General features: G+C 46.4%; 1 protein-coding gene across 1 annotated transcript in view; it reads left to right on the top strand.

Moving 5' to 3' along the window:
* LOC126548022 (uncharacterized) overlaps positions 1-25053 on the top strand; it is a 177250-nt gene that overhangs the window by 121700 nt on the left and 30497 nt on the right. The window contains exons 13-18 of the mRNA XM_055063307.2: positions 1081-1533; positions 3411-3586; positions 4991-5126; positions 6268-6375; positions 12440-12587; positions 14808-14915. Of these exons, the coding sequence (XP_054919282.1) occupies positions 1081-1533; positions 3411-3586; positions 4991-5126; positions 6268-6375; positions 12440-12587; positions 14808-14915 (1129 nt within the window). The remainder of the gene's footprint in view (positions 1-1080; positions 1534-3410; positions 3587-4990; positions 5127-6267; positions 6376-12439; positions 12588-14807; positions 14916-25053) is intronic.

Genomic DNA, 25053 nt, shown 5'->3' with positions numbered 1-25053 from the left:
AATGTTATCTTATATGTTGGTACCAAAAAAATAAAGCTTTTCTGTCAATAAAATGTACTTCAAGATCGGAATTTCTCTCATGTACCTCTTTACTCTTCTCTTGAGTTTTTGCACTGCTCATAACCATGAATTAGTACCAGCTAACTCTGTCTTTTTTTTGTGCTATTGTCCATTCTGTCACCTAGTAAGGCTACTAGAAGTCAGTGCTAAATTCTCCTATGAGGCAAAATATATTACTATTTCCATTTGTGCGCTAAAGTAGTAAAATATACAGTAGAACCTTGTTCATACGTTCTGAAAAATAAAAAATAAAAATAAAAGCCACGAGAAAAAACATACTGACCGGGAAAACGCACGGTCTGAAATAACTAAAAAAATCTACAGACTCAACTGTTGATGTCTACGTAATGCGAAGAGCGCAGAATGTTGCGGCACGGCACGTGACGCCGACCCGCATCGAGCTGGTGTTGTTCCGGCAGCCAGAGACGCGTTTTGTTGTTTTCCTATTGTGTAGTGTTTCAAGATGGCGACGGCAAACCGAAACGAAATCGAGCTGGTGGGCGACGCCGGATGCCGCCAAAGCACAACGTGATGCCCACATGGCACGGTTGGCAGCAGGGAACAGCAGTTCATTTTGATTATCGCCTACCAAAAGCGCACTGTACGCTACCTATGACACTACGCAGCACGCATTGTAAAACGGATAGGTGCAGATGCTTATCGCAGTAGGTTTGGCGGCGATAGGTGTGAATGCGGTGTGCAACAACACGGGCAGAGATTTGGTGGTACCGAAATAAGAAACTGCGCGCGCAACAAATTATTGCAGGTTTGCAAACTATTCAGGCACAAGACCTCTGTGGAACTGTACCAAGTTCTCTTTCTGACAATTGTAGTTCAAAAGGGTGCTTGACTGCAGTTCATAAGTTACAGCTGAAACTGCTCCGGAAGCCTGTTGGCATTGCAGGTAGAGGGATTCTGGAATATTTTCACTTCCTCTGTGATCGCTTTTCAACATTGCAATAATGAAACTACCTGATAGACTGTGCACTATTGCTGGACTCAGTCATGCCATTTACGCAGATGATATTACATTTTGGGTCACAGGAGGCCCTATGGGGGAACATCAAGATGCCTTACAGGAAGGTGTTGATTGCACGGAGACATATATCGAAGCGTGCAGCCTCTCCTGTGCCCCTGAAAAATCAGAACTGCTTGTACTGCACAGAAGGAGAGGTCGACCACCACCTTCAACGGCCAACTCTGAAGTCGAATTTAATGGCCGGAGTGGGCTCGGCCATCCTACAGAAGCTTCAAATCACCATCACTGAAGTCGTACATCTGGTGAAACGAGTGGCAAGCAAACTACGGGGGCTCAAGGAAGAAGACGTTCTAAAACTAACACAGGTCCTAGCCACCAGCCGCATCATTTACAGCACTCTGTATTTGGGACTGAAGAATGTGGAAAAGAAGAAGTTCAACAATGTCCTCAACAGAGAAGCTGCTCCAACTAGGCATTCACAACACCTGGGAGGAGTTAGCGGAAGCTCACAGAGTCAACCAAATTGAGTGACTCAATGTAACAAAACCTGGTAGAGCCACCCTGCGTCTACTTGGATACAGAGAAGGACTCGAGCTATGCAAGTGACAGCAATGAAAAGGGCTCGAGTCTTGCTTGAATGAAAACTGTTTATTATCTGCAGAGCGTCGGCGTGAAGCATGTTGCTGCCTTCCTCGGCCGCGTCTCTCGTGCGTCTCTCGTGCCGTTTCTCCGGTTCGGCTGGCCGCCGGCTCTTCTCTCTCGCCTCGCTCGAACCCCCGTGTCTCCTCGTGGGTCTCTTCTTACAGTCCCAGGAACAGGGCATCGGTGCGAAGTCTTTCCTCGTGTTTACTCAAGGGTCTAAAGTACCATGCGGGGCGTCTCGTGATCTACGGGATTGCGGCGGTGGAGCACGCTGCCTGACAGGTCGGCGTAAAATGCGTGACGGCTAAGTTATGAGAGTGCGCGCCGCTCACACGGCCTACCCAAAATTTGCGGCTGTCCTCAGGCGCACATGTCCGTCGATGTCAATTCCTCGGTGTCCAAGGCGCGTTCTTTGTAGTTCCTCAGCTGTTCGACGTTTACAGTTCTTTCGATTGATCTTCCGGGGATGGGGGTAGCCCTGCTTATAACAGCCATGTTGGGACCTGTCAGTGCCGTTATTTCGAACGGCCCTTCGTATCTGACATCTAATGTACGGGGGAGAGTTTATGTGGTGGATTCCAAGCCTGTTGTGAACTTGCGGTGTTCGTTTGTTCACAAAGCCCTTCGCTTGATCCGTGAGGATGATGTTTGGAACGCCGAATCGTGGGATCCACCCGTTCGTAAGAAATTCCAGGTAGTACTTGGAAGATGTGCTTGACACTACTGCAGCGTCCATGTACCTTGTAGCGTGGTCGATGCATACTAGGATATAACCTCCGCCTCCATCCAGGGGACCCATGTGATCTAGAGAGATGACAACATTGGGCTCGTTTGGAACTTCTCTGGGGCTGAGGCACCCTTCGGCTCGTGTCGTTCGTGAGTTAATCATCTGGCACGTGTGGCATGACTCGATGTAGCGGCGGATGTCCTTTGCTATAGATGGCCACCAATACTTTCGCTGGACCAAGGCTTTCGTTATCTCGCTTTCGAGGTGTCCGTTGTTGTCATGAAAGACTGCCATTACGCTGCTTCGGAGCGCCGCAGAAACGACCACCCTTTTGCAAGCTCGTCCGCCCTCGATCGATCTTCTCACCACGATGTCGTCTTCCACTTCGTAGATGGAGTTAACAGTTCCTACTTCCGCCCGGAACTTTTGGCATTCGGGATCGCTCTCTTGAAACTGGCGGTCCGCGGGACAGGATCTGTATGGCCTTGAGGCGACGGGAACATCGTCCCTGAAATCGATGCTGGGCTCTGCGTGAGTGCAGAACCCCAGCGCGTCCTTCCTTGTGGTGAACGCCTTATGGTGACGATGAAAAATTGAGCGCAGCTCATCTCGTTCGTCGGCGTTTGCGTCGCGGGACATATTAGATACTGCCTCTTCAACCTGATTGGCGTAATCTTCGTCAGGACCGGGGTCCTTCGTGTTCAGCTGTACGAAGCCGTTATCGCTCGTCGCTAGTTCGTCTAGGACCCTGCGATTGCTAAAGGCTGTGATTAGGGTCTCTCCGACGCGATGCGCACTGTGTGCGCTTGGTGCGTGACTCGATGGCTCACTCACCGATGGCTCAACGGGGACGAGGGTGACGTCGTTAATGGGGTGGAACGTGACGTCAAGATTCGCCGCGCGGCGCCAGTCCGAACCAAGAATCAGGTCCATGGCACCTGGCAAGGGCGCGATCACTACCTCCTCGAGCCGCACGGTTGATGTTCCGATGGTCACGTTCAGAGTCGCCACTCTCACCGGTCTGATGCACCGGTAGAGCACTTCTATAGTTTCGGGAGACGTCCAAGGTCGGGGATGAACCTCAGGGCCCACGGAGCTCTCGCCGAGGACGGAGACGGTGGAGCCGCTGTCTATCAGGACTCTGACCGGTCGGCTCTCAACGAAGCCCTTCACGATGGGTAAGGTGCCGCCCGTCGATTGCAGGAAGCAGTTTTCTTGCCTGGACGTTGTGCCGGCGTTGCCTGCGTCATATCTGGCTTCTCGGCGTCGTTCCGCGTGGATTGTGGCCTCCGTATTGGGTCTGGTGCACTCCCTCAACAAATGTCCCATATTGCCGCAGTTAAAGCAGGCTCGTACTCGCGCAGCTCGAACTGATTCTCGGTGTTCGCGCCGCATTGACTGATCGCTCGGCCCGGGGCGTCCATCGTCAGCTGCCGCTCTGTTCTCGTAGCTGCTCCTCATTTGGTTTCATTGGCTCTGTTACCCAGCTTCAGATTGTCGGAACTGCGCTGTTTGCGTCGTTATTGCTTTACGCCGCCTGGTGTCGAGCACGCTGCGCGGTCTATCAAATCAATGACGCTGCTGCAGGGCTGTGCAGCGAGAGGATTCGCCCAGGTGTCGTCTTCGATCCCGCTGAGTAACAGCGAAATTCTCTCTTAATTCGCAAGCGGGTAGGGGGACTTGTCCAGTAGAGCATTCTTAGAGTACATGTACTCCACTAGGGTCTCTGAATTGCGCAGTTTTCGTGAAGCTTGCACGTCCAAGAACTCCTGCATTGTTAACTTCCGGTCGAAACGAGAGGCAAGTGCTTCCTTCCAAAGGTCCCACGTTTCACAAGCCATACCGTAAGAGCTGTGCCAGTCCCTTGCGGCACCCTGCAGCCGGGTTGCCGCCGTCGCGAGCGTCAGTGATGGGGACCAGTGCGCCAGCACAGCAATACGTTCCACCTGCGTAATCCACGTTTGGACATTTCGTTGTACATCACCGTCGTACTCGGGGATGGCGGACACGGTATCGTTCGTAGACTGGATCAGCACGGGCGGAGCTGGCGCGGACATTCTCGACAACGTTTCCGTCATCTGCAGCTGCGCGCGTGCGAACATGGCCACGATTTCATTCGTGCTTGGCGTACCTTCTGGAGCTGTGGCGGTGGTGTTCTCCGGCGAGGGCTGCGGAGGTGCGCCACGGTTGACTTCTGCCGGCCATTGGTTCGCTGCCGTAGCGGGGGCTTGGATCCCGTCGAAACGTCGGGAGCCCGTTTCATCCCCAGCTTGCGCCTGCGTTGGCTTCGGTGCCGCCGTTGTGTCACTCGTAGCGTGTGACCCTCGTTGCTGGGTTAGAAGCCGTCGCAGTTGGTCAACCTCGGCACGCAGACTCTCGATCGTAGCCGGCGCCTTTGGGTCCACCTTTTCGTGGTCGTCGACGTCAGCTTCGGTCTGGCTGATCGTTGAGTCGGAGGACGTGTCCAGCAAGGCCTGGAGGCGAGTGTTGTCGTCTTGGAGACGGGTCACGAGATCGTCCTTGCGGCCGCTGCACGGAAGTCCACGGATTCTCAGCTCGTCAGTCAGCCGTTGCTTTTTCAGGGCGCTGAGAACGTCGCGGACAGTTGATTTCACCGGTGTCCAGATGAATGTCGACTCCGAGCTCACCGATGGCGTTCTGCTGGGCTCCGTGTTGGCCGCTCGTTCTTCGTTCGGGAAAGACGCATCTGCAGATCCTGTCGGCTGCGCAATGACAGCAAATGAAAAAGGCTGGATTCTTGCTTAAATGAAAACTGTTTATTGTCTGCAGAGCGTCGGCGTGAAGCGTGTTGCTGCCTTCCTCGGCCGCGTCTCTCGTGCCGTTTCTCCGGTTCGGCTGGCCTCCGGCTCTTCTCTCTCGCCTCGCTGGAACCCCCGTGTCTCCTCGTGGGTCTCTTCTTACAGTCCCAGGAACCATGGCAGGGCATCGGCGCGAAGTCTTTCCTCGTGTTTACTCAAGGGTCTCTTGCGGGGAGCAAAGTACCATGCGGGGCGTCTCGTGATCTACGGGATAGCGGCGGTGGAGCACGCTGCCTGACAGGTCGGCGTAAAATGCGTGACGGCTAAGTTATGAGAGTGCGCGCCGCTCACACAATGAACACAAACGCATACCTCTCCAACTCAGAGAGTGTATTACAGTTGCTAATATACCTCGCAACATGCACCCGATGTACCACAAGGGCAGACGAGAGGCAAGAATCAGAGCAGAAGGCCTACGAGAAGGCGCCACAAAAAGTACATTGATGCCGTTCGATACCCGATCAATATGGCACACACGGTGAGAGTCACAGACAGAACAGGAAAGGAGCTTAGTGCAGCAACATTCATTCTGATCGACACTGACTCTGCAGTAGAAGTAGCAATTATGCTCACCATAACAACCTGTCAGGGACAAATTACAATTTTTACGACTCACAAGCAGCATGCAGAAATTTTCAAAAAGGCCTTATCTCCACATTGGAGCTCAATCTGTTACTCAAGCTGCACAACCCACCAGACATTCATATCGTGTGGACATCTGGACACGACTCCTTTGCGGGGAACATAGCGGCTGATGCTGCAGCCCGAGGTCATGCCAACCGTGCATCCCGAGAGGCAATCATACTTTGACGCTCATCCAAAAGCAGTACCGAGACATTCTAGAACATTACAGCTTACACAAAAGGAAATACCCACCACTTCATCCCACACTTAGTAGGGAAGAAGCCATGCACTTACGAAGGCTCCAAACAAATTCCTTCCAACAAGCCACATTATTGCACAAAATACATCCCGCACTATAAGAATATAACTGTCAGTTCTGTGGAAAACCCACTACGCTCTATCATATGGTTTGGTAGTGCAATGGTGTTACGGAGGTGCCAGTAAAAGGAGTGCCATATGAAGAGCAGTGGGAGGACCTGCTGACCAGCACTTACCCGGAGGACCAGAGACGACTGGTGGACCAAGCAAGGTGGACAGCCGAAGGCCATGGCATCCTGGACTAAGGAAGCCACCCACCTCAGGGCAACATGCACAAGATCGCCAGATCTATTTTTTGTTTTTTAATAAAGCTTATTTCATCATCTCTGAACGAGGTCACCACAGTGCTCTAACTTGTTTTGTCGGGCCCCAGAGCATTTGCATAGCAAATGACAATGGCAACTTTGCGTCAACTTTTGCACTGAATTTCACTCAACAGCGAATGTGCTCCCTGATTTGGGCTCCCAAAAAGTTGCAGTTCCACCCTATATTCTTTAATATTGGCGTAAATATCAACTTTGGAACTTTGCATTAAGGGGGATGCGGGAATTAAAAGTAAACTTTTGAACCATTCAACCAATTCTAATGAAATTTTTCAGGGTGTTTTTTTCTTGTCATTAGAATACATTTTAAATGTCATCACCCTGGCACTAACAGAAAAAACAGTTTTTGTCATCATACTGAACAGTTGAGTTTGTCAACTTAGGAAAACTATCATTTGAAATATAAGAGAGATATAATAGTATTTATTTTTGAATAGATACGTTTTAGGTGGCCTTTAAAAGAGGATAAGGGCAGCCACTTCTTTATTTTAGTGCTGTTTCTGTAACTCTCGCCACTTGAAAACAAAGTTTCTTTTGTGTTGTTACCATGTCAAATATGCGATACTTTCATTGTGTTCAAAATAACTTAGAAACCTAAAAAGTAGCGCATCTTGTTCTTGACAAAATTTCGCTCTACAAACTGCCTTGAAAGGAGCTTCTGGCAACGCAGTTTGGAAATGATAGTTTTCCTAAAAGTGTTGCTTTGTCAAAAAGAACAAAGTGGGAAAGATCAATGTAATTATTACAGAACGTGCTACTTTACTTTATGATAAATACTATTGAATAGTGATTATTCATAAAGGCTTAATTCTACTGCATACATTGGGTCTCCTCCCCTCCATCAACACGACACTGCTCGGCAGCAATCCCTTTAAGTTGTCTGCTTTATTGTCGGCTTTAGAGTTGTGAAGCGCCCTTGTCTGTGCTTGTGAAATGCTTTCCTTAGTTGCTTGCTGGACGTGCTTCGTCATCTGAACTCCACAATCGATTTACGGCAGATCGAGCGCTCTCTTGGTGCTACATTCACCCTCATCGAACTCTAACACAGCCAACGTTCCAACGCTGCTGCAGTCTCCACTGTTCTCAGGAATGGGAACTTAGTCTTTGGGCTCCTCTTCCACACTAATTATTAATTTGCATTCTCCATCTGCATTCTCAAACATTGTGCAATGAGACCTGGCTTACTCTGCCTTTTGCATAGACAGGCTAGTTATATTGTCCTTACTAAAGGCTAGACGGTGGGTTCTTGGCACCGGTGGCCACTTGGTATCAACCAGGGTCTTGTGCCAGTTGTACTCCGAGTATTTACTGATTGTACTTCAGTCATATTCCACCAATCTGAGTTTCAGTCCGGGTTTATTTTATTTACTAATACTGCCGGTCAATACTTTGGCCCAAGCAGGAGGGGCATTACAGTAAGCAAAAAAGAAAATACCGACAGGCGTAAATAATGTTGCATAAAATGAACTTAATGCATAAAAAAGAAGCGGGGATCACACTTCAACATCACTAAAATTCACAAAAAATGCTTTTCCAATGCAGCCATGAAATAGTCTGACTCAAATACACCAATGGGAAGTGAATTCCACTCTCTCACTGTTCGGGGGAAAAACTGTACTTGTAAGCGTTTATTCTAGTGAAAATTGGCGCAAGCAAATATTCGTGACTGTGTCATGTTCTTCTCGTAGTAGGCCGACGTGCAGAAGCGGGTAACGCCATATTATTTTTTCCAGAAAGAGTATTGTGTAGTAGTACAAGGCGAATAATTTTTCTGCATATTTGTAGTGTCTGTATTCTGTTTTGTAACATTAATGAGAACTGGGAATCTTTCCTGGCATATTTTTCTGTATATAAATCTCGCAGCTTTTCTCTGGATTCACTCGAGTTCCATACTGTCCTCTTTAGTATGATGGTCCCAGACTTCAGCAGCATATTCTAATTTAGATCTCACTAATGCATCGTAGGCTAATATTTTAGTTCTTATAAGCGCGTGTTTAAGCTTCCTCTTTACGAACCACAGTTTCTTTAATGCCGCAGAACAGATATCCGAGATATGTGTTGACCATGGGAGTTTATTGGTAAAAGTAATGCCAAGACATTTATATTTTTTTACTTCGGTGACAGCTTTGTTTTCAAGCTGGTAATAAAATTTGCTGGGAGATTTTTTTCTTGTTTCTCGTAAAAGTGTCTTTTTTTCCGCATTGAGCTGCATTCCCCAATTCGAGCACCAGTCGGAGATTGCTACACGGCATCTCTGCAACACATCATGATCATCATGGGACACAATTTCTTTGAAGATAACGCTGTCATCAGTGTATAACCGAATGCACACATTAGAGGAATAACATCAATCAAATCATTGACATAAATTAAAAATAACAAAGGCCCTAACACACTGCCTTGTGGAACTCCTGAGGTGACCTGACGGGCACTAGAACTACAATTTCTAACTTCAACAAACTTCCCTATCTTTCAGGTACACACGAATCCACTGTATAATACCAAGAGGAAGTCAAATTTTTTCTAATAATGTAATAACTTACTATGGAGAACCCTATCAAATGCTTTGCTAAAGTGCAAAAAGAGCACATCTATTTCTCTGGATAAATCAGGTATTTTGAAAGTTCGTGTATGGTTGTTACTAGCTGGGCCACCGTGGAGAGTGCTTTTCTGAAACCGTGCTGAAAAGGTGATAGTATGTTATGATCTTTCAAGAAACCTTGTATGAAACCAGCGACAATATGTTCCAATAGCTTGCAACTCGTGCTAGTAATGGATACAGGCCGGTAGTTTGAATCTTTGAGATGGTCTCCTTTTTTGTGTACCGGCACAATGCGCACTTTGCACCAGTCTGCAGGTATTTCTCCTAATTTTAAGTATAACTGAAAAAAATCTGAAATAAATTTCGATATTTGTTCGGCACATCGCCTCAAGAAAGCATTGGGAATGTTATCAAGACCAGCAGATTTTTTTCATATTTATATTTAGGAGCAGCTCCAGGACACCCTCGCGAGTGATTAAAATGTCATCTACCGACGGGCTATATGTGCTTGAAAGCTCAGTCTGATCGTTATGCACAAACAATCGTGATCGTGATCCGTTTAGCAGTCAATCCAGGCTTCCCGTGATTGAAAGTCTCATTTTTTGTTTTCTTTCTGCCAAACAAAGTTTCAGGTTCGGTTTGCCTCTCAATTCTGGCCTGTCACAGCTGAAAATATTACTTTCTTCTGGTACTTTTTCTGCATGTTATGCCATGCTGCATCCACAATAAGTTTCTTGTGGCTAAAAAGTGCAAAGAACTATTTTTCCAACAAGGACATTCATTCTGCATTTAAATTCTCTCATTCAGTTTCTCTAATAGCTACAATTAGCATCTGCTGGCTTCTCTTTGTTCTAGAGAAAACTCATGGCAAATAACACATTCAGAACAAATGAAGGGATGTTTTGCTCAACCTTCGGAGTGTGGCCTTTTGTTTAAATCATTTTGTTCCTTTTTGTGTTGGCAGTCTCCTCTGACGATAAATCCCCAAGGGGCATTCTTAACATCTAGTGCATCTTCATAAAAAAAATTCTAGTTTCACACAGAATTTCACACATATCTACTGCTCTTTGAAGTTGCCCTCTTTAGCCGGGCCGAAAGGTGAAAATGCGCAATTGGGGCACGCTTGAACAGATCAACATCAACAAAACATAAATAAATTCTTTGGTGATAAAAGTGCACGAGACATGTCGCGAAAAATTTGAACAAGTCACACTTCCATTTGATTTTTAATTGCAGTGTTATCTAAATAGTTAGCAAAAATTTTGGGCAGATATCTGTGTTCGCCATAACTTGAATCAGGGGAGAAAATCAACTGTAATGAGGAGAATACACCATAGGGCATTCTTTGCCATGTAATACTCTGATAATATCCTAGAAAAAAAAAGGCAACTGAAATGGCTTCCTGCCTACCTCCACTGGTGGTGGTCACAGGCTCATATGGCATAATTACTTTTCTAAATTAAATATGTATATTACATTTTTAACACCTTTTAAAGTTCTAAATTACATCTCAAAGCACTGAACATACTATAAAGTTACTTTTCAATTCCGTGCTTGTAGCTAGAAGCATGCTACGTGAAAATCATCTCTCGTGCTCTTTGGACTACAGTTTAACCCACTTATAATTATCCTTGTCTTAACAATATATCAGATGTAACAAGGAGCAGATGACCTTTCGTATATGTTCTAGGTTTAAATAAACCGCTTGCAACAACGCTCACGTGCCGCGTTATTGGTCATAATAATTTTGCCTACTGGGTGTGTGCGCCGAGAGGAAAAAGAACACAAAATCCTTGGGGGGGAAAATGCGAACCGCTGCATTCGCCTGCATGCAGCGGCAAAGGTATACGTGGGGGATACCTTTGCCACACCCGCATTTGTGTCACTCACCCCACATGACACGTCTTCATTGTATCAACCTACACATTGGCAGCCTCACGCTCCTCTTTGCCTTCCATCCGCCCCTTGTATATCCGTGCAGTCGGCTTGCGTATCAGAGAAGTAGAATGGAGAGGGTGTGGCGAAAGTTTGGAGTACGCTGGTGGATGCAGCACCTCTTGTTTGTTTTTCTCATTTTTTCCTTAGATTTCACATTGCTTTTCTCTTCAGTGCAGACACCCAGTAGCCAGATTAAATATAGGAAATAATGTGGCATGGGAACGTTGTAGTAAATGATTATTTTACCTTAGAATGCAAACAAAAGTTTACTGAAGCAGCTTCTCATTGTCACACAGAATATTGTTACAACTCATAATACTATAAGTGGGTTCGACTGTACTTCTTTCTGTTAATTAATATCTTTGGATGTTTGTCCCCTCTTCTTTTTTTTGTGCAACTCAGTTATAACAATTATTGGTTATAACAATGGAGTTTTCTTGGCACTTGAATATTGTTATAAGTGGTTTTGACTGTATTTGTCTTTCTTTGATGATGCTTCTTTTTGCAGCATGTTTCTTTGTTAAATACACAAAATGTTATCTTCACTGTGTTTGTCAGTGAGAGGTAATTACAGAAATAATTAGCGATGTCTGAGTGATTCTTTGTGTTATATTAGACTGGCTGGTGCTTGAAGGAACACTAAAGGAAAGTACTAAGTCGAGTTAGATCAACAGAGGATTCATTTAGAAGTCTATCATCTTTTTTTGTGTGCCAATATATAAATTTTTTGCCTAAGGAATTGCCATTGAAGGTCACGCTGCTGCTTCTCAACTTGAACAGTCCATGCCAAAGCGGAGGACTTGACATTATATCAGTGTGACCACCCTCTGTGCCATTGTTATGTCTTTTATAGACTCTTTATTAAGCTCTATATACAAAGCGTATTGCATGGCGGGTGTAGGTGTTCAGCTTGCATGGGTCGCTCTGTGGCTCTTCTTGGGTTAAGTTTGCCAGTTAAGGCCACTTGAGCCTCCGCTGCAGCAGCCGGCAGGGTGGTCAATTGCCACACGTTGCCACCTTGGCCATTGTAAACAGAGAAAAGCAATGCCATTCGCAGTGGCAGGTCATGGCAGCTCTTTGTGAATCAGATGGGCTGACGTCACATGTAAGAGATACCACAGTCGACAATAGATGGCGCCACTCCAATATTTTATTACCGTCATTTTCTCGCTTACAAAAGCTCTGTTTTCATTACGAATGAAGAATTCGTTATTACAGAAGCATAATCTTTCATTCTAGCTTTGCTTAATATTTGCCTTTAGTGTCACTTTGAGAGAGAGAGAGAAATAAAACATTTATTATCTCATATGCTTAGTACGGCATGAAGTGTCCAGGACCCTGTTGTTTCTTGCCAGAGCTTCAGAGCAATTCACTGTGTTGCTAATGGCACCAAGATGCAATTCAGTTACTGTGTATGCAATTTGATTGATTACAGTAATATCATAGCTACCTCACTTTGCTGTATAGGTGGATGAGCAGTGGGAGTATCCCAGGGAAAACCTAATCTTGGAGCAAAGTCTGGGTGAAGGAGAATTCGGCCGTGTGGTTCGAGCCCGTGCCCGTGACATCGGCGGTGTGCGAGGCTTCACGACGGTGGCGGTCAAGATGCTAAAAGGTGGCCTAGTTTTTCTCAAAACTATATATAAGCAGCCCACAGTACACTTACCGTATTGACTCGTGTAAGGGCCGCACCCGTGTAAGGTCCGCACCTCCAACTTGGCAGCCCAAAATTTGTGAAAAAATATTCCAATTGAGAAGCAATCGCGTTCGGTGCCCTGATGCCACGAGTGCGCATCGGCGAATTTTCACACGCTGCCTACTTCCACATGCCACTACTAAATGACCAGAGCTGGAGTGTTGACAAAATCCTGGGTGTGCACAAGTCGCCGGCTGGGCCAGCACCATTTTGATCCAAAGGTTCAGTCCCGTGTAAGGGTCGCACCTCGTCAAAATTAAAGAGAAAGTGCGGCCCTTACACGAGTATATACGGTACATTGTCAGATAGTCCTCAGTGCTCAAACCTCATCTTTCCCTAGTGGTGTGCAGTGTGTCACTACAGTGCTTCAGAGTTAATCGCATAAAGTTGACATTCAGCTTTAGATGCCCAGACAACCATATGTTCCATAGATGTCCGTAGAACATGATGTTTTAGTCATTGCACATATTCTATACATATCTATATTTATGCAAACAATGTTACAAATACATACCATGGATATCGCAACTGGACATATGAGACCTCTAATAGACGTTCACTTTAGGCCTGCAGATGTCTATAGAACATCTAGTAGATATTTTTAAATTCATGCTACTGAGCCATACATGCAGGTGCCATAGCAGAAGTATTATGAAGGACAAATTCAGCATAATGTTTGCAGCAGATGCTGTATGGCAGAACGCCAACACAGCAAAATCAAATACATTGCATGCACACATTAATGCACACTCCCGCGACGAGGAAGCGCAGCGTACTCGTTCTCCTGGACCCCTCCCCCCCCCCCCCCCCGCATGGCACACTGAGCATATCATATTAACTAATTTTAAAAGGATGTTGTGTCAGAAAATAGGCAGAGTAGGTAAATATGACAAGCAGACGTGATGGTTTCCAAGTATAATTTGAACAAATAAGAAAACATGATTCTGTCGTAGGGAAACTGGCAAAAAGAGGCCTATGGGGCGGGACAACTATTCATGTGTGGTTCAAAAAGTCTTTTTGTCATGTTGTTACAACATATATCACATAATGTAATGTATGTAATGTATGTCCTTTAGATGTTATGTTGAGATGTAGATTAATGGATCATACCTGCATAAGCACATGTTTCGCAGTACCTGGTCGCATTCCTCTGAGCTGGAAAGTTTGAGATCCCCCACTCCAAATCCTTAAAGTGGCAACTGTGCCACAGATGGTGTACCAGGCACCTTGCATAGTTCTTGTCATGCTATAAGTGGCCTGGGTGTACTTTTTCACAAAAGACTGTTTATTACTACATTATCGTGGTTTGGTTGCACTGCTTTGTGTTGGCCTCGCAGGAGCTGGTGTCACTTTACGTTTTTAGAACTGTGGTCATGGAGAGCCTTAGCCAAGAACAAGGTTCTGTTAGCAAACTGCTATATACTGTCACATAGTATGTATTTACGGGGGAATAACACAGCAGCAAAACAGTAAATAACTTAAATAACCTGTTATTGGGTGAACCTGTGCCCACAAAAGCAAGTTGCACTCAAAGCACAATGATAGTAGTGAACACAGTCGGCAATCGGTGAAATCCGATCTACGGGGCAAGCATGTCGGTTTTTTTACATGAGTGATCGAAGGTTCCAGAATAATTGCTGGTGCCCGCTGGTCTTCCAGAAAGCACTACACAATTCGCATTGCGCATACAATCAGATTACACTAGGTTTGGTGACAACGGATAGAACCATCGATAACATTCGAGAAACTTCCGTTACCTGTAGGTGCGTCCTGTGCTGAGCGATAATGTTCAACCTTTGTTAGCCGGTAAAAAATTGGTCACCCGAGAAAGATAAACAAGTACACGTGTCAATACTGAGTGTTTTGGTGTTTTGCTGATCATCGAGTAGCTTCAACATATAGTGCCCGTTCATGGCACCTGACGTGCAGAGTTGCGTTAATGAAGTCACATTTTATGTACTTATCTTACAGACTGAAAGCAAAAGTTACTTACTGTTGTAGAGTGCTCTAACCAGTTGCATTTTATTGTTAGTAAACACATGGTGGCACGTGCAATATTGGTTTAATGAATTAAACTCTTCGCTTAAGTGACCAATCATGAGATTCCATGTGCAAACTTGTTTCCATTCTCACTTTTAGGCAGTTGGACACCAGCTGAGGAACAAGATTTGCTATCAGAATTTTGCATGCTCAAGGAAGTCAACCATCCCAATGTGATACGTCTTCTCGGGGGCTGCACCACGAAAGGTGAGTATTGTGGGTTCTTTTTAATACATATTGTTCAGTGCTCTGGTAGATTTTTTTTATTGTTAACTGTGAAAGTTATTTTCTTGTCTCACTCATGTCACTTATTTTGATGTTGCCAGCATGCAGCAGGAATAAGCTGCTTGAGTTTATGAAGCACTAGGCCTCACTCTTTGCTGGCCTTTTTTCTCTCACATTGGTGGAATATCTTTAGGTGTTTAATGGTGTTCTAAGCAGGCTTTTACGGAATCTGCCACTTTTGTGGTTTTGATGATGGTCTCCTTAATTCCGTTCAAGTTATTCCCCCGTTGGAATTTAATGTTAGACACGACACAAGCAAAAGCAATGGGAAAACCTTACACTATATGTATTCTGGAACAGCACAACAGTAGGAGTGATCAAATAATGGCCATCTTCAACAGTACAAAAGATAAAACTGTGCTGCTGCTTCTTGAAAGCACAATTGCGATAGCATGACAAGCTACTTACATTTAACTTTGCGGAAGCTTTATCTAGTTTTGCCATGCATTAGATTAGTACAGCTTAGCTATACTATATTGTTTTCATAGCTTACATTAGTGCGCTTCAGTCAAAAGCGTCACTGCACTGCTTTTATGAAGCCAGCAGAAAATAATGCAGATCAAGTCGCATTTGCTTTTAAAAGGTGTTGCCACATTTAGGCAGTTGTTTTATTCATATTTGCTGCCTTGCACAGCGCCATTTCATCTGCTCAATATCTTTCTATTGTCGATCCTTATTGGTGTGTTTCCCTTCCAATTTTTTGTCATGCTTGTGGTCACAATGTTGGCCTGAAAATATATATATATATATATATATATATATATATATATATATATATCTATATATACCTATATAATACACACTCATACACGCGCGCTCATATACATATACAGGTGCAAATCTCAGCCGTTCCAAAAACCAACTATTCCCTTGACAACTGCTACTCTATCCTTCTGCTTGCCCTTATTTTCCTCTTCTTTCACTTGGGACGTTCTTCATTACCGTTACACTCGCTGCCCCCTCTCCCCTCAAGTTCGCACAGGAGTAAGACAGGAGTTCAGTACAGGTTTCACAAGGAATGTAAAGCATAAAAGTGCATTTGCAACGGTTGTCATCAAGCTCAGGAATCACGGCCAAACGAAACATCACAGGATCCAGAGCTTCCACAACACGGAAAGGGCCAGGAAACCGGGGTAAGAACTTTTCGAAGTGCCAAGGTAAACGCGGTGCCCGTCAAACCATGACTAAATCACCTGGTTGGAAAGCGCGAGCAGGACTTCACTGAGAAGACGTATTGAACTGCGCTTGGTGGTGCAGTATTGCTAGCTGAGCTCAGAGGCGAGCCTGATGCAGCGTCTTGCTGGAGTCCACTTTTGCAGGGCATTCTTGCAGAGACATGTCAAAGCCAAGAAAGTGTTCTTGCGGTAACCTTGGCGTCCTCCCGTAGAGTAGCTGAAAAGACATAGCGTGAGTGACTTCCTGTTGGGATGTGTTTAGAGCGAAAACCGCAGCAGCGATGTAGCCATTCCAGTCTTCGTATGTGGGACAGATGTAGAAAGAAATGTCTTTTAGGGTGCAGTTGGTGCGCTCAACCTGTCTATTTGTTTGTGGATGTTGAGGGGACGCTGCAGCATGTCGTATTCCATGTTTAGACAAGAAAGTTTTGAAGGAACACGACATAAATTCCATGCCATGGTCAGAAATCAGCAACTTCGGCCTGCCATGCCAGAATATGAGGCACTCGTTAATTAAGGACTTGACATGAGCGGCTGCAGAATCAGGGACGGCTCAAACTTCTACCCGCTTAGTCAGGTAGTCCATGGCCCCAATGAGAAATTTGTTGCCATGCTTGCTGCGAGGAAACGGGCCCATGTGATCAACGCCCACAATATTGAATGGTTCGTTAGGAGGGGCCATTAGTTGTAAGCTGTGGGTTTGTGACGACCTTACAAGCTTGACAAACGGTGCAGGATGGTACAGGTAGACATTGGCGCGCATGCCAGACCACCGAAACCTTTCCTTAACACGAACCAGAGTCTTCTGCTGACCCAAGTGGCCAGCAGAGGGGACATTGTGACACATGAAAAGTATGGATGGTTGCATGGCCATAGGCACCATCGGTAGGTACGATTCACTTCCTGTATGTCGATGACAAAGGATGCCATCTCGGGCTGTATAAGTTGATGAAAGTCTCTTGAGGCGCCACTTAGGGGTACTGGTATCACCAGAGAGGTGCCAGACGATGTTGCAGATTTCGGTATCCTTTGTGCAGCTCGGAGATCAAGTACTGCAAATGCCGGCACACAGTAGTTATTAGCAGCAGGGTTGCTTGAAAAGTAGTCAGTGTCTTGGTGACAAGTAACACTGCAATGAACGACTGCGAAGCTGTAGTCTTGAAGTTTGAAGGCCCACCGGGCAATTTTGGCATTTAGGGCTCTTGTTGTTTGGAGCCAGCACCGTGCAATGTTGTCGGTAACAATAGTAAAATGCCTGCTGTAGACTTAAGGCCAAAACTGTTCAATGGCCCAGACTACCACCAGGCACTCAAGTTTTGAAGTGTGGTACCGACTCTCTGGTTCACTGAGGCGGCGACTGGCATAGGCAATGGGCTTCTCGTTCCCTTTGGAGTCAGATGTAGAAGAACCGCCCCAAGACTGAGACCACTGGCGTCAGTGTGGATGATGCTAAGGGCGTCCTCTTCATAGTGTGCGAGTGTCGGTGGAGTCGTCAGGGCCGCCTTAATGTTCTGGGAGGCTGATTCCTGGTCGGGGCCCCAATGCCACTCCCGATTTTTCTTCAGAAGTTCATTGAGGGGTGCAGTGAGAGCGGCGAAGCCAGGGACGAAACAGTGGAAGTAGGAAGCAAAGCCCAAAAACTTTAAACTTGTTTAGCCATTGTAGGAGGCTAAAGCTTGTAGCTTCGAAGGGTCAGGGTTGATGCCGTGGGCCCTCACAACATGACCAAAGGAGGTAACTTCCGAATAGCTGAAGAAATACTTTGAAGGCTTTATGCGGAGTCCATCATCATCTAGAGCGCGCAAGGCAAGCTCCAAATGCCGTTTGTGTTCGGAAGATGTGGGAACGTAAACAATAATGTCATCCAAAGTACACCAATGCTATCGACCACTTCAAGTGTCCAAGGACCCTGTCCACTAGTCATTGGTACGTTGCAGGTGTATTAGAGAGCCCAAAAGGAAGGCAGTTAAAATGGTACAGGCCATCCGGTGTGATAAAAGTAGTCTTCTTCGAGTTTTTCTCTTCGAGCCCGACCTGCCAGTAGCCGTAGAGGAGGTCTAGTGCAGTGAAAAATCTGGCCCCATGAAGCTGATCTAAGGCGCTGTAAAGGCAGGGAAGAGGGTATAAATCCGGCTTGGTAATGCTGTTTAGGCGGTGATAGTGTACACAAATTCGCGTAGTGCCGTCCTTCTTTCTTATGAGAACTACTGGGGACGACCAAGGACTGAACGAGCGAGACATGATGCCACGCTGTAACATATTGACACGTGTACTTATCTTTATCGGGCGACCACGTTTCGCCGCCTAACAAATGTTATCGCACAGCGCGGGACGCGCCTGCATGCATCCGAAGATTATGGAAAGTTATCGATGCTTCTATCCGGCTGTCTGTTGTCGCCGAACCTTGTGTTATCAGATTTCATCGCGTGACGCGAATGGTATAGAACTTTGTGGAAGGCACCCGGGTCCCAACGATTAGTCTGGAACATTCGACGACTGCTGTATAAAAGCCGACGCACTTGGCCCGCTGATCAGATTTTCGACGATCGCCGACTGTGTTCGCCGCTATCGTTGTGCTATAAGTGTAGCCTGTTTTGTGGGCACAGGTTCGCCCAATAAAATTTGGTTTTGTCGTTCACAGTGTTGCTACTGTGTTCTTCAACGTCACCACCACGTGACAATATCTTCCACTTGAGTTGTAATTTCAGCCCATTCAGAAACAGAAACACAACAACGGTTGCGTTGAATGGGTGCATGGGAGCCAGTGTTGATTTGGTGACGAACAAGAATAGTACAATGAAGTTCGCTCAGAAGTTCGCCAAGCACCTTCAAAATTTCACCAGCAATGCTTTGATATCAGACTTCTCGGATGACATTAGGTTTGGCTGAAATGGCAAGCATTCCAGTCGACGGAGTCATCGCCACTCTTCGGAGAAGTACAGCGTTGCACTGTTGCTAGGAGCAAGGATGAAGGGCTGCCCCAGGCACCAACACAGTTCCAGAGTGTAGGCGTAGCAGGCTGTCTGATAGGTTGAACACCAGGACAGCAAATGCAAAAGGAGAGGAGCACAGTAAAGGGTGTGGGATGGCAAATTCATTGTCCGGTCAACAAAGACATCCGCATCTAAGCATGCGTCCATGTCTCAATGAATGGGTACCCACACAGTAGAAGACAAGAGTATAGTTACCGTAGATGTTGCCAGCAAAGGAAAAGAAAGCGGTGGTGGTGGGCGAGCATGTTCATTTTTGTGGGTCTTCGGTAGAAGCACGGTCGTTAGCGCACATATACATGTCGAGAGGATGCTCATTCTCATACGAAGGTAAGATAAATGCTCACGCAATGACAAAGGGCCATTGTTCAGAAAGGAGCGAGCTCTTGCGGCCGCATAGCTGGCCAACTTAAATATAGAGCGCACACACAAGGACAGCAGTTCATTCAGGATTGTGTTGGCTACCAGGTCAGGTGCTGGATCATGAGGGAGCAATCCTATTATGCAACCGCCATAGTTAAAGTTCATGTGTACACCCAGTGTTGAGCACCAGTTGCAGCCCAAAATTAAGGGCGCACAGAGGTTTTTCATCACAATGAAGGGGACACTTACGCTTTTTCTGAGAGCAGTCACCATCATCCAGATTTCTCCAAGGGATGGTAGATGAGTTCCCTCAGCTAGGAGGAGGCCGGCCTGTGCGACCGTAGTCATGTTCAGATGGCACTGAATGGGCAGCAAATTTGGTGTTATGAAATTAAAAGCTGCACCAGTGTCCACTAGGGCTTCAATGTTTTCCGGTGGCTCACTTAGCTGAACTTGCATCATGGGCATACCTGTAAACGGGCCCAGTGACCTGAGAGGGCCTTGACGACTTATGCGGGGTCCTGCCCTCGGTGGCGCGCAGTGGTTTTCCAACGAAGTAGTATGACGCAAACAGTCTCGACTGTAATAGCCGATCTCGTTACATTGATAGCAGCACATGGTTGAAGAGCACTGACGGTATGTGTCGGAACGAATGATTTGGCCTGCTGACACTTGTTGACTTGGAAAAGGGCAGGAGTGGGGCCATGCAGTGGAGCATTTTGCTATGTGAACCTCCAAGGCAAGAGCTAAGGCAGCGTGAACTGTAGACAAGTGGCCGAGGTGGACAAAGCGTTGAACAATGACGTCGATGAAGGCTTTGGTAGCAATCAAGTCGGCGGTGGAGTTCAGACAATCAACCAGGGCCTTCCACGACAGGCGCTCGACATGAGCAGCGAGCTCTTGCAGATTGTAGTGGCCCTGTTGCTCACACTGTAATTCTGTAAGGTGTAAGTGCTGAAGATGGGCATCACCATAGCGGGACTCGAGCGCCGAGACGAGACTTGCCGAGTTGGAATGGTCGGATGCTGGCAAGAACTCCAGAAATTCAACAGCAGCAGAATGAAGATGAGCGACAAGGATTTAAACTTTCTAGTGAGGTGACCAGTAGTGGAGCGCAGCGACAGACTCAAACTGCCTACGGAAGGCAGGCCATGACGTGGTACTGTCAAAGGTAGGTAGACTTGGGAAGGGTTGCTGACATTGCTGCTTGACAGAATTGGGAAAGGGAGATTGAGGTGCCACCATGTCCACAGACCACAGAGGTCTGTGGTGAGGTGGGCGATGCGACCTCACCACAGACCTTTCCATGGGCGACATACGCTGGACTAAACAGTCCTCAACAGAGAGCAGTTGCTGGTCAAGGCATGCTTGAAAAGAGTCCAGGAGAGCCGCTAGGTTGGGCACAGGCTGATGGCGAGTGTAATCCGACTCGGCAGGGCGAATGTTTGAAGGCTTCGTGCCAGAATCTGAAGACTGTGATGGCGGTGACTGTTGCATAGGGATGGCATCACTCGCAGAAAGGGCTTGGTCCAGTTGAATGTCCGATGACGGCGCCAACATAGATTGTGGCACTGATGTGAGCGAAGGCATCGTACTGGGGGACGTCTTGCTGTGGGTTAACATGACCGCTGCCACCAAAATGTAACGGGAGTCCGGTGCCTTGAACAGATTCCAAGCAGTACACGACACACCCAAATCTCAGCCGTTCCAAAAACCAACTATTCCCCTGACCTCATCATCATCATCATCAGCCTAGTTACGCCCACTGCAGGGCAAAGGCCTCTCCCATACTTCTCCAACTACCCCGGTCATGTACTAATTGTGGCCATGTTGTCCCTGCAAACGTCTTAATGTCATCTGCCCACCTAACTCTCTGCCGCCCCCTGCTACGCTTCCCTTCTCTTGGAATCCAGTCCGTAGCTCTTAGTGACCATCGGTTATCTTCCCTCCTCATTACATGTCCGGCCCATGCCCATTTCTTTTTCTTGATTTCAACTAAGATGTCGTTTACCCGCGTTTGTTGCCTCACCCAATCTGCTCTTTTCTTATCCCTTAACGTTACACCCATCATTCTTCTTTCCATAGCTCGTTGCGTCGTTCTCAATTTCAGCAGAACCCTTTTCGTAAGCCTCCAGGTTTCTGCCCCATGTGTGAGTACTGGTAACACACAGCTGTTGTACACTTTCCTTTTGAGGGATAGTGGCAACCTACTGTTCATGATTTGAGAATGCCTGCCAAACGCACCCCAACCCATTCTTATTCTTCTGGTTATTTCAGTCTCATGATCCGGATCCGTGGTCACTACCTGCCCTAAGTAGATGTATTCCCTTACCACTTCCAGTGTTTCGCTACCTATCGTAAACTGCTGTTCTCTTCCGAGACTGTTAAACAATACTTTAGTTTTCTGCAGATTAATTTTCAGACCCACCCTTCTGCTTTGCCTCTCCAGGTCAGTGAGCATGCATTGCAATTGGTCTCCTGAGTTACTAAGCAAGGCAATATCATCAGCGAATCGCAAGTTGCTAAGGTATTCTCCATCAACTTTTATCCCCAATTCTTCCCACTCCAGGCCTCTGAATACCTCCTGTAAACATGCTGTGAATAGCATTGGAGATATCGTATCTCCCTGTCTGACGCCTTTCTTTATAGGGATTTTGTTGCTTTCTTTGTGGAGGACTACGGTGGCTGTGGAGCCGCTATAGATATCTTCCAGTATTTTTACATATGGCTCATCTACACCCTGATTCCGTAATGCCTCCATGACTGCTGAGGTTTCGACTGAATCAAACGCTTTCTCGTAATCAATGAAAGCTATATATAAGGGTTGGTTATATTCTGCACATTTCTCTATCACTTGATTGATAGTGTGAATATGGTCTATTGTTGAGTAGCCTTTACGGAATCCTGCCTGGTCCTTTGGTTGACAGAAGTCTAAGCTGTTCCTGATTCTATTTGCGATTACCTTAGTAAATACTTTGTAGGCAACGGACAGTAAGCTGATCGGTCTATAATTTTTCAAGTCTTTGGCGTCCCCTTTCTTATGGATTAGGATTATGTTAGCGTTCTTCCAAGATTCCGGTACGCTCGAGGTTATGAGGCATTGCGTATACAGGGTGGCCAGTTTCTCTAGAACAATCTGACCACCATCCTTCAACAAATCTGCTGTTACCTGATCCTCCCCAGCTGCCTTCCCCCTTTGCATAGCTCCTAAGGCTTTCTTTACTTCTTCTGGCGTTACCTGTGGGATTTCGAATTCCTCTAGGCTATTCTCTCTTCCACTATCGTCGTGGGTGCCACTGGTACTGTATAAATCTCTATAGAACTCCTCAGCCACTTGAACTATCTCGTCCATATTAGTAACGATATTGCCGGCTTTGTCTCTTAACGCACACATCTGATTCTTGCCTATTCCTAGTTTCTTCTTCACTGTTTTTAGGCTTCCTCCGTTCCTGAGAGCCTGTTCAATTCTATCCATATTATAGTTCCTGATGTCCGCTGTCTTACGCTTGTTGATTAACTTAGAAAGTTCTGCCAGTTCTATTCTAGCTGTAGGATTAGAGGCTTTCATACATTGGCGTTTCTTGATCAGATCTTTCGTCTCCTGCGATAGCTTACTGGTTTCCTGTCTAACGGCGTTACCACCGACTTCTATTGCGCACTCCTTAATGATGCCCATGAGAATGTCGTTCATTGCTTCAACACTAAGGTCCTCTTCCTGAGTTAAAGCCGAATACCTGTTCTGTAGTTTGATCCGGAATTCCTCTAGTTTCCCTCTTACCGCTAACTCATTGATTGGCTTCTTGTATACCAGTTTCTTTCGTTCCCTCCTCAAGTCTAGGCTAATCCGAGTTCTTACCATCCTGTGGTCACTGCAGCGTAGCTTGCCGAGCACGTCTACATCTTGAATGATGCCAGGGTTCGCGCAGAGTATGAAGTCGATTTCATTTCTAGTCTCACCATTCGGGCTCCTCCACGTCCACTTTCGGCTAACCCGCTTGCGGAAAAAGGTATTCATTATACGCATATTATTCTGTTCTGCAAACTCTACTAATAATTCTCCTCTGCTATTCCTAGAGCCTATGCCATATTCCCCCACTGACTTGTCTCCAGCCTGCTTCTTGCCTACCCTGGCATTGAAGTCGCCCATCAGTATAGTGTATTTTGTTTTGACTTTATCCATCGCCGATTCTACGTCTTCATAAAAGCTTTCGACTTCCTGGTCATCATGACTAGATGTAGGAGCGTAGACCTGTACAACCTTCATTTTGTACCTCTTATTAAGTTTCACAAGACATGCCACCCTCTCGTTAATGCTATAGAATTCCTGTATGTTACCAGCTATTTCCTTATTAATCAGGAATCCGACTCCTAGTTCTCGTCTCTCCGCTAAGCCCCGGTAACACAGTACATGCCCGCTTTTTAGCACTGTATATGCTTCTTTTGTCCTCCTAACCTCACTGAGCCCTATTATATCCCATTTACTACCCTCTAATTCCTCCAATAACACTGCTAGACTCGCCTCACTAGATAGCGTTCTAACGTTAAACGTTGCCAGGTTCAGATTCCAATGGCGGCCTGTCCGGAGCCAGGTATTCTTAGCACCCTCTGCAGTGTCACAGATCTGACCGCCGCCGTGGTCAGTTGCTTCGCGGCTGCTGGGGACTGAGGGCCGGGGTTCGATTGTATTCATATAGGAGGTTGTGGCCAAGTACTGCACCAGGGTGGCCAATCCTGCTCTGGTGAGAGAGTGCGTTACCGGTTCTGGTCACCGGGATCAGGCCGCACTCCAGGCCTGTTTGTGCAATTTTCTCAACACACGGTTTTTTTTTTGTATTTTCCGGTGGAGAATAGCGCGGCACCGGGATTTGAATCACGGTCCTCTTGCACTGGAGACGGATACTCTACCGTCCCCGTAGGAGTTAAATTAAAAATTAATTTATGGGGTTTTACGTGACAAAACCACTTTCTGATTATGCACGCCGTAGTGGAGGACTCCGAAAATTTCGACCACCTGGGGTTCTTTAACGTGCACCTAATTCTAAGTACACGGGTGTTTTCGCATTTCGCCCCCATCGAAATGCGGCCGCCGTGGTCGGGGTCCGATCCCGCGACCTCGTGCTCAGCAGTCTAACACCATAACCACTGAGCAACCACGGCGGGTCCCGCAGGAGTTGTACGCCTCATTTAACCTACAGTGGTGCCCTACTTGGTCAGTCAAGGTGGACCAATCTGAGCTCGGTTATACCGCATGGATGGCACTCGGCTAGAGAACCTGGTATTTATGACCTGCACATGTGAGTGTGAGGCCATACATATTTGAAGATCTATATATTTCTTTTTTTTTTTTTTTTTTAGGAGGGCTCCCGTACAGTGATAAAATAAAGGAAAAGACATTAAAAGACAGAAAAAAAAAGAAAGAAAAAGGGGCAGAAAAAAAAAAGGAACATAACAGGTGATTTGAACTCGTGACCCTTCGATGTTGCCCGGAAAGATAGCTCAGTCGGTTGGTTCGTCAGGCCCCTGGCTACTTTC

The sequence above is a fragment of the Dermacentor andersoni genome, chromosome 1, assembly GCF_023375885.2.
Source record: "Dermacentor andersoni chromosome 1, qqDerAnde1_hic_scaffold, whole genome shotgun sequence".
NCBI lineage: Eukaryota > Metazoa > Arthropoda > Arachnida > Ixodida > Ixodidae > Dermacentor > Dermacentor andersoni.
The sequence above is the reverse complement of the archived record's forward strand: the minus strand, read 5'-3'. Positions and strand labels throughout refer to the sequence as shown.